We start from the raw sequence: 10,826 nt of genomic DNA, 5'->3' as shown, positions 1-10,826 counted from the left end.
TATCTTACAATAAAATTAAGTTTACAATCTAAAATAACACATAAGCCAGGTAAAAGTGATTATATATTCTAAAGGTTTTGCACGAAACCAGCTAGAAAACTGAATCTAATTTCACTTGAAAATGTCATTTCAGAAAGTCTCATTTAACTGTTCTAGTCCCTCAAAATGAAACACCCAAAGGAAATGAAGTAGCAATCAAGAAGATCCCATGTGTTTATGTGGTAGGGCAGGGGGAAGAATCATCATCCATGATAGACATATCAAGAAAGAAAAAATGTGAAGATCAAATCGACATCTGCATTAAGGCTTTTTAAGCTACAACATGAATGAAGGGCCTTTAGCAGGCAATGCTAACATAAACCTCACTCTCTGGGGCTTGTATGCCTGAAAAGGATGAACATGTTTTTAGCTCATCTCCTCTCCAGCATGAACCCGGTGAGAAAATAAAAAAAGCTTCAAACACTCAGAAGGAGAAAAAGAAAATCAGAAATAGGAAGTCGATCAGGGGTGTCAATAACCTCATATCAACCAACTCCTTAACCTTTGATCCCCATTTTCCAGGAAATGGCAAAGTTCTTTCCTACAGAGAGTGACAAACCTTTGATCTCTACCATCACAGTCTCCGTCTTATCATCGCTGTCTTCCAGCTCCTCATGGAACTTCTGCTCTGTTGTGTACATTTCTATGTTGGAAGCTCCCATTACAGGGTTTCCATCAATCTCAACAGAAGATGCCTCTCCGCTTCCATTCAATCCCAACACTGTGATCTTCTCAATATGCCAACCCTTATCCAAGGCAAACTTGCTCTCTTGGACTTCTGACCAAACCTTCACGGTTCCTTTAGTCATGGTTCCATAGAAATCAATATAAGTGGAACGTCCGTTCCCAAGTTTCATGTCTGGAAGCTCATCGTCATCAAGGAAAAGCTTCCCTTTGGCTTCTCCTTCAGTAGCCCCTGCTGGGAAGGTAACGATCAAGCTAAAAGGTGTCATTCTAGCTTCCTTTGAAATCATGCCACCTTGCTGCATTGGAAGAATGGTATTCTGATACAAATGCACATTAACCACGTGCAAAGGTGCATCAAGTGTAACATAGCACCCCCCTTTTGATGCAATGGTTTGTGTCATATCAAATAAACTGTACCAACTACCAGGGGGAAACAGTGCTTTAACATTTGACTTCCCTTGCTCAAGAACTGGGGATACCATGAGACTGCTCCCCAGCAAGAACTGGGTGCTCAACCCATAACATTCAGTGTAACTTGGGAATGAGAAGAAAAGTGGCCTGGCAATTGGCGCTCCGCTAATATGAGCCTCGTAGTTCAAGGTATATAGGTAAGGCAGGAGTTTATACCTCATACCTAGAGCATTTCGAGCAGACTCAGCAACTGACTCCCATTGATAAAGCTCCTGTCGTGGGGAATAGTAGTTTGCGTGATCCCTTGAGAAGGGGTAGAAAGCACCAACTTCAATCCAGCGGTTGCAAAGCTCTTCTGTAGGCGCTGGATAGAACCCACATATATCTGAACCAACCATTGGCACCCCAAATATACCAAAATTGAGCATAGTGGAAATTGAGTACTTCAAATCTTCCCAAGTTCCCTTATTATCACCAGTCCAATGGGCAGCATATTTGCCTGAACCAACATAAGTGGAGCGAGATAATATGAATGGCCGCTTGCCCTCTAGTCCTTGAAGGGCTTTGTGAGTTGCAATGGATTGAGAGAAGCCATAGAGACTGTGAGCATCATATTCCAAAACGCCATTATAATGAACTGCACTAGTGGCTATGGTTTTGAAACCTATAGGCACCTGCAAACCTGAAGCATTTATCTTGTAAGGAGGATCATCCCATCTAGTCTTTGTAATGTTCTTGCAATCCAAGCAGCATATCCAACCAGGTCCAGTGCCAGTTGGACATTGCTTGCCCTTAGGGATTGTGCACTTTCCAGAACAGAAATTTGAAGCCTCGTTCATGTCAATCCATAGACCATCGACGGGGACAAGTTCATGAAAGCGGCGGACTTCATCACCCCACCATGAAACAGTTTTTGGGTTAAGGAAGTCAGGGAAGTTTACAGCCCCTGGCCAAACTTGAGCTAGGTAGGGTTCGCCCTCATACTTGATGAAAACATCATTGGCAATGCCCCTTTGATATACGCCATAACTGGAATTAACGCCAATTCCAGGATCAATAATGACAATGTATTTCATACCTATGCTATGTATTTTGTCCAGGAAAGCCAAAAGCTTTGGATGAGGGTAGTTGGTTGGGTTCAGGGTGAAGTCCTTGTGTCCATCCATATGGTCATCATCATTCCAAATCACATCAAGTGGGATTCTAGCCTTTTTATAGTTCTCAACAACATCTTCAACTACAGATAGATTATGGTAACCCCATCTGCATTGGTGGAATCCTGTAGCATAAATAATATGAGTGAGAAATTAATATGAATAATCACCCTCAATTTCTTAATATAAGCAGTCCAAATGAGTAGCCTTAAATATCATCGAACCATTTGATAAATTAATTGGTGGGAAGAGAGTACAATAGGGTACGATGCAAAAGTCTTGCAGTTTGGAGAAACTAGATATGGGCGGCAGGGCCAGAATTTTGCTTCACGGAAGGGCAAGATAGGAATGTAAAGAATAAGAAAATTCCTACCAATCTGACAATAAGGAATTTATTAGAGGCAAAAAACCAGTTCAGGTTTGTTTTGAATAGCTTTCGAAAAGCATATCAACTCAATTCTGAAGTAATTCGAGTTTGTATAAAAAAAAATTGTATAAAAATTGTACAACACATTACATGCAATATGTTAAAAACAGAAAAAACAATGATGTACATGATAAGGAAGATGGTTCCAATATGTTTATCGTGGTGTTTTGGAGGGGGAGGAATGAAAGAAGTTTTGAGGGGAATAAAAAATTTTCCCAAAACACCCAAACATTTACTAGATGTTTTTTCATTCAAATTACAGAAGCATATACTTCCTTTTTTTTTATCAGTAACAAGAATTTTTATTAAAATAGACAAAGCCAAGTACTACAGAGCATATACTTCCACAAGTAGTTTTCAATGAAAGAAGTTTTGAAGATCATCATTCAAAAGCCTACTACTCATGGAAGTATATGCTCTGTAATTTGAATAAAAAAAATCTAGTAAATGTTTGGGTGTTTTGGGAAAATTTTTGATAAATAATATGCTTAATTTCATATCTTATTTTGTTAAGGCTGAGTTTAGATGTTGAGTTGAGCTGAGTTATTTATGAATAGTAGTGAGTTGAGTAGGTGGAGTGAGTTATGTGGGGCCCATCTACAATGAGTTTAGATGTATTTGGATGTTAAGATGAGTTTAGTACTACTTATAGAAAATTGAAAAAAGTTGTGGGTCCCACGTATAAAGATGTGTTGAATTGAAAAAAGTTATGGGTCTCACGTGTAAGGAGGTTTTGAATTGAGATGAGTTTAGTAATTTAAGAGTTAGGTGTTTGGATATTAGACTCAGCTTAAAATTAGATTGAACTGAGTTAATCTTAGCTAAGTCTTGCAATCAAACGGGGCCTAAAAGTTTCTGAAAACTAGGAATATATAATTTGATATTACATTTAAAAAACTCTTTATCCTCATTGTATGAATATTAATTTCTTTATATTTAAAACTTGAATCCACCATTTTATAAGTCTTAGAGAAGGGATCTTCATGTAATGAAACTAACAAAATATTTAAGTATTTAGAGTGTAAGGAAAAGAGAGGCAAGTCCCTTGTTAAGATGCCCGAGATTCAAGTCCAATCGCATCTTAACTATTATTAGCAAGTCCAATATCAAAATGATATAGAAGTAGAACAAACAAATTAGTGAATTAACTTTGAATAAGGTAGGTAGGAGAACAGCTGAACAAGTCCAATAACACTGAATTGAAAAGCTAGGTACTAGTCAAAGTAAAAGCAAAAGATACACACAAACTGATTATAATGAACCTTTTAGTACATCTTCCTTACTATAATAAGCTTTACTTCCATATTTTCTATGGAGTGAAGAAGCCACAGAGACTTACATGCCATGATCCTGTAGCTAGAAAATGAACTTTTAACATTATCTAGTGAACTAGAAACATTTTTTTTTTTTTTATCAGTAACTTTTAGATAATGTTTTTTTTTATCAGAAACATTATCTAGTGAACTAGAAACATTAATATACACAGAAGTAGTTTTTCAAAGATACATGGATGGAAAATGTAACCAACTTATCCAATCTGCAAGATTGGCCCATTTATTGGCATTGCATTTTTAACAACTGACCTCTGACAGGATGCAGCACACTAGCATCCATGAGCCAATGCCAAGTTGCAAACACTAATTCAGCTGAACTACAAGAAAATATCAAACTAACCCCAAAGACTAACATGGGCTTATTAAAAACAACCAAGGCTTACTCAAGGTATGGGGCAATGGAAGAATTAGATTTATCATAAATGCCTTTTTTAACCTATCAAGGTGCTGAGGGGTAACTTAGGTCCCCACGTATTATGGCTGGTGTCCCACTACCGACAACAAACTACTTATGAGAGGGGACAACAACTACAGTTGTACACTTCCCACAATCTAAGGCAGTCTCCCCTCACGATACATGAATTCTTACTGATATGGATGCCTTGAATTAGCACCAAATCAAATGATGCCATACCGTGCAAGCAAGCATCGGGGCTTGTGATAGTGGCTTGAGAGCAATAATTCAATTTCCACCTCATGTAGGGAAGATAAATGAAGAATAGCAAAGTAGGCAAAGATTTAAAGCAATTATAGAGCCTTTTGGGGGTCCACCAGTTACTTTGTACATATGTGAGAAAAAAAGTTGGAAGATTTTTGGCTCGAAAAGTTTAGGCAAAAAGCAAAGAAATACTAAAGTGAGATAATCTAACATATATCTGGTCTTATGTTTTCCACCTCAAAGATGTTTCTGGAGAACAGCAGAATAAATAATTAGAAGCAAGCCTTGAGAATTACAATAAAGTAAAATAGGAAACGAGACCAACCCACCAACCTAAATTACTATATCATGAGACATTTCTAACCTACAGTATCGTGCATATGGTAAACGTGCAAAAAGCCTACTAATCAACCATCAATCAGCATTCGCCAACATACCAAACCAATCAGGTGGTCCTAATTCCTTAAATTTCTCACTCATTGCTCTCATAATATGAACAAGGGACAAAACATAATATTATATTGTCTGTTGCATGATTTTACAGGACATAGTTTATACAGACCCGAGGATTATTAAAACCGACTAATTAAAGAATAAATCAATTTTCTGACAAGGTAGATTCCATCATTTTCTAAATTTTCTCAACCCGATGATTATTAAACCCGCTGATTAAAGAATATCATCACTTTTCCGACCAGGCAGATTCCATCATTTTCTAAATTTCTCAAATTGGATTAAGCACCCTAATCACAAAACGCTGAAGTTAAACAATGCCACAAGTCACAGACCCACAAGCCCTTGGATGTACAAAAGAACAATTATTCCCACAAAAAGTACTATTTAATGAGAAATTAAAAGAAGGGTGAGAAGTTCATCATACCTAGAGACCAGTAAGGCATTGGAGCTGGTCTGCCAATAAGGGAAGTGTATTGATCAACCACACTCAAAGGAGTAGGCCCAGAAAAGAAGTAAAAGTCGAAGACACCGCCAATAACCTTGTACGTCAAGGAATTCCCTCGGTAAAACACATCCATCCCATTGCTGTTTAGCAGCAGAACCGCGTGTGCAGAGGGGTCTCCACCATTGTTCCTAAGATCCATGTACACCGGATGCGAGCCATACAGATCAGTGTTAAGATTGATGGCCGATACATCTGTGGTGTACAAAGTGTAAGGGTCGTTTGGATACAGCTTGATCCCGTGTGGCTGAGTGTTCTCTCCCAGGCCGTACAGAGAGGCATCTTTGGGTAACTTGGTGGAAATCTCGAGGTACTGGTCCTTGAACACCAAGTTCCCAAATGGGTCTGATGCATCAGAGCTTGAGTTGAAAAGGGTTTGCCCATTTGATTTCCTCTTCACCGCGAACCCAAATGGGTCAGTGGTGAAGCTGACAATGAGCTCGGATCCCGAGTACTCCGACACAGTTATCGGACTTTTTCTTGACCTCGCAATGGTCTGCATCAGCTTCGGAGGTTGTTCTCTCGGCAAGAGATTGTACGGTACCTCCCATCTCTGCTTCTCTGCGTCGGTGATGTGGATCCTTAATCTGTCCTGAGTCTCATGCCTGCATAGAATCACGAAGCAGAAAGATAAAAAGAAGTGTTCTTTATTCAGAGCGAGGCGGAGTTGAACTTGAAAACAACATCCTACGCAAGCAACACATGGAAATCATTTAGAAAAAGAAAAGAAGAAAAAAGCCACATACTTGACAAAGAGCTGCAAATGAGGGATATCAGGGCCGTAGATTTTGTTCTTCTGGATGACTTGGAGATGGCCCACAATGCCACCATCAGGTGTCTCTTCAATGGAGATCAGACGGTAGCCTTTCCCAATCTTGGCAGGCGGAGTAGACGAAGGGGAGGAGTTTACTCCAGCAGCACATAGGAGCAAAAACAGCAGAAAAAAATGAAGACTTGAAAAAGAAGAAAACAGTGTAAGAGAAACCATCTGTTACTACACCTGAATTTGACAGTCTCTAAGAACTACTGGAACTCAGAGGTTTGATGTCTATTTATATATAGGGGAAGAAGAAGTCATGGGATGCATGTTGAGGTAGATGGGTTGCAAGCATGTGGATTGATGGAGGTGAGTGGGCCACAGAGACATTGCCCTACAAAAAGGGTCCTACACTTTGCAAATCGTTTTTCATCTTCTGGGTGGGGGGCCTCGGATTCATCATTTTGGAGAGAGAGACAGAGAGAGAGAGAGAGAGGGAGAGATCAAAGAGAGAGTATCATAGGGTATATCTTTGGTGGTACCAACGTTTCTAGTGTCTGACGACCACATGGCAAAGGAAAATGAGTTAGAAATAGTCTTGGGGCACCGACACACCTGTGAATCGTAGCAAGAGTAAAGAGATAAAAAAACAGAGAGAGAACTGTGATCCCGCAGTCGTTCCTAGTTCTAAGTTCGATCCAAATCCGCGCCCGCGGTGTCTCTTCCAGTGCCTGATCTTCGCGGTTCACACGAGTACAGTGTCCGAGATTTCTTTATGATCTTTGTTTCTATCTGATCTCAATTATTTTTATATTTTGGTTTTTAAAAGAAAAAATTTTCTGACCTATACATCTATTTTTGTGCTAAAAATAGTATTCAATAGGAGCCGGCCACGTATCCCACCAATTTCACTAACAATAGGACGCAACACACCGAAACAAAGCAAAAATGCACCCTCGTCTGACTCTCACCTCTCCCTCTCCCTCCTGAAGCAAACGGGCAGCAAGTTCCTCACCCTCAAAACCTCCTTCACCCAAAAGATAATCATCCCTAAAATTATTTGTTGCGGCAGCCAAATCACGAAATACACATGTTTGTGCAGAAATGCGATTAGATCCTCCATCGGTAGACTTCTCATTTACAACCAACAGTGAATTCAACTTTGATTTTTATGAAGCATGGAAGAATGAAAGAGAAAGTCAATAAACCATGGAGGTGGATAGTGGTGCCGCATCGGAGTGCGTGGTGGCTGTCTATAGCGATGGAATGCGTGGTGGCTAACTGGTTGGTGTCGGTCTGCTACAGTTGACGTCGAAATGGCTATAGGTGGTTGCGTTGGGCTGCCTGCCGTTGGAGTTGGAATGGCTATGGGTGGCTGCTTGCTGTTGGCATCAAAATGGTTGTGGGTGGTTGTGGTGTCGGGTTGCTGGCGTGTACACAGGGAGGGCAGCGATGGGAGACTACAACGGGTAGAAAAATAGAAGTAAAAGACGTAGGGTATTTTATGTGTTCTGATGTAGTCATCCTCATTATGTTATAATGTATATTGCTGACTTGTCAATACTTTATTGGCTGCTGAACTAAAGGCTAAAACGGACATGACCACTCCAAAGCGAAACCGTTTTTAAAATATATTATAAAGATTTACTTTTTTTATTTTAATTACTAACTTTATAATATATCACACATCAATTTATTTATTTATTTTTTATATCATTTAAATTTATTTTTTATTTCTTTATTCATTTTAAATACTTTTTTAACTACCATTAAGTTTGTGATATTCTCATTTTTTTTTTTATATTTCTCATGTATTAATGCGAATACAATATCTCTTTTGTCTAATGACATTACTAGGCCAGTAAAAAGTTACAAAGAAAATAACCATGAAAAAAACGAGAAATTCTATTTGCAGTCCTCAAGTGGGGACTGCATGTACAGACACATTATTAAATGAGAGAAAACATCATTTTAGGAGGGATAATTTTATAATTTTAAAAAATTTTAAAGTTAAAATAGCCTAGGCTTGCATTACAGTCCCCATTTGGAACATTTTTGTGAACTTTTTATCCTTTTATCATGCTTTGAAACATTTTTAACATTAGAATTTTTATTTTTAATAAAATAAAATATTCTAATAATATTATAACTTTTTATGTTTTATAAATAATAGTGTAAATGTGAGAAATATAAAGAATAATAGGAAAAAAGTATAAAGGAAGATTCCACAAATCAGGGGAAGAATAAAAATCAGTCAACTAGCCTAAAATCATGCTTGTAACAGTCATCATATCTTTGCAATTAATTCTGCTATTTTTGTATAGTCATAAAAGTAGCTAGTTTCCTAGAATAGAGCTTCTAAAGTTTCTATTTAAAATATATACGAACCAATGTTTTGAATACCGTACCAGAAGTCGTACCAGTCAAGACACTAGAATGAAATATTTCGATATCGGTACCGTTTCGTGTACTGTTTCAGGATAGTTGATATATGAATAAATTATATATATAAATATATAAAAATTATATTCTAAAATAATAGTCTATATATGAATAAATTATATATAAATACATATATATATATGTATAAATCATAAATAGCCTAGTCTGAATTGGAGGTCAAAAAATAAGTTTATAGTTTGAAAAATTGAAAAAAATAAAATAAAATTGAAGGCTGAAATATAGGCTGGTACAGACGGAAATTGAGGCCGGTATTTGGGTCGGTATGAAACGTATATAGTACCTGTACCGGCCAGTACTATATGAGATTAAAAACAATGATATGAATCCTTGTAAAGGCAGGTTGGATAGTTTGTCATTTTTACAGAGAAATAAAGATTTAATTTTTCTCTCAATTCTTATCATGGTATCAGGAGAGCCATCCTCTCACAAGAATTCGATCCCCATAACCTCTAATCCCACTCAAAACCCTTCCTCCCCCACAGATATCCCCTTAATTGCACTCAACATTTCCGCACAAATCAATGACAAACTTCCTCAACCTTCCCATAGTGGCGTGCCCAATTTGAAGTTCTTCTAATTGGGGACAATCTTCTTGACTATGCACCGGAGATAAGCCTTGCCCTCATCAAATCGACACTCCCACATCCTCCCTTCAAAAAACTCACTTGGTAAGGCAGGATAAACTCATTCTAAGTGCTATCCTTGCCTCCACCGCACCAACCATCACCCCCTCATTTCAGTTGCCAAAACTTCTGAGGAAGCATGGCACAAATTACACATCCTCTATGCTAGCAAATCCCAAACCGGGGTAATGCAACTCAAAGAGGAAATCACATTAATCAAGCGGGGGAATCAAACCATCCAGGAATACCTGCACATCGTGAAGTCCCTTGCCGATGAAATAGCTCTCATCGATCATCCCATTTCAGATGATGATCTCACTTTATACATCCTCAATGGCCTCGGTTCAGACAATTGGGAGATCACTGCACCGATTAGGGCTCGGGAAAGATTGCTCACCTTTGAGGAACTTCACGATCTCCTCGTGGGCCATGAGGCCTATCTGCATCGTCTCGAAGTCTCCACCCAACAGCGGCTAGCCACGACCTCCAGGTTCGTCTTCCTCGTCTGGAAACAATGGCAACTCCTTTCGGTGTTCAAACAAGTCCCAACCCTTTAAGGGGTCTTCGGGCCCTTCACGCCCAAACAATGGGCCTCATGATAACAAGAAGCCCAACAACTCGAGCAGGTCCAATGGTCAGTGATGCTTCTAGCCCAAATGTCAAATTTGTGACCAACTGGGTCACATTGCAAAGCAGTGTCCACGAGTATTTTTTTCGAAGCTACTACAAACTGTGCTTCCATCTCTCCACAATAGGATACTAAGTGACTCATTGATTCAACTGCTTCACATAATATTACGGGTGATTTGGCTAATCTTTCCGTGCATTCAGAATATGATGGGACAGATGAAGTTGTAATTGATGACGGTTCAGGTTTGTGTATCTCACACATTGGTTCTTTGGTTTTTCAATCACCATCACCTACCTTTCATTTAAATGAGACACTTTGTGTTCCAAGTATCTATAAAAATTTAATTTATGTTCACCACTCAAAATAATGTTTTCCTTGAATTTCATCCCACTTATTTTCTTATCAATGATCAGAACACGGGGGCAATTCTACTCAAAGATGCATGTGAAGACGGTGTTTACAAGCTCCCAGGCTCACTGGTGGATTCTCCCTAAAAAATGGTTGCAAATGTGCATGAGCGGACCTCGATTGATGGGTGGCACAAGCAACTTGGACATCCATATCAAAAAATTCTCCATTATCTTATCAAATCTTTTTATCTTCCAATAATAAAACAAAAAAGACCAAGTGTCTAACATTTCTACGTCCTGTTCAATGAATAAAGCCCACCAACAACCATTTGGT

At 38.6% G+C, this 10,826-nt stretch overlaps 1 protein-coding gene across 1 annotated transcript; it reads right to left on the bottom strand.

Annotated features, from left to right (window-relative positions):
* Nucleotides 1–260: 260 nt before the first annotated feature.
* Nucleotides 261–7,156, bottom strand: LOC109021577 (alpha-xylosidase 1-like). The gene is made up of 3 exons (XM_019004239.2): nt 6,415–7,156; nt 5,591–6,273; nt 261–2,416 (listed from the first exon to the last, which is right to left on the bottom strand). Exons 1-3 carry the CDS (start codon nt 6,654–6,656, stop codon nt 537–539), a joined length of 2,805 nt encoding a protein of 934 aa, XP_018859784.1. The 5' UTR covers nt 6,657–7,156; the 3' UTR covers nt 261–536.
* Nucleotides 7,157–10,826: the final 3,670 nt, after the last annotated feature.

The sequence above is a fragment of the Juglans regia genome, chromosome 15 (genome assembly GCF_001411555.2).
Source record: "Juglans regia cultivar Chandler chromosome 15, Walnut 2.0, whole genome shotgun sequence".
NCBI classification, from domain to species: domain Eukaryota; kingdom Viridiplantae; phylum Streptophyta; class Magnoliopsida; order Fagales; family Juglandaceae; genus Juglans; species Juglans regia.
The sequence above is the reverse complement of the archived record's forward strand: the minus strand, read 5'-3'. Positions and strand labels throughout refer to the sequence as shown.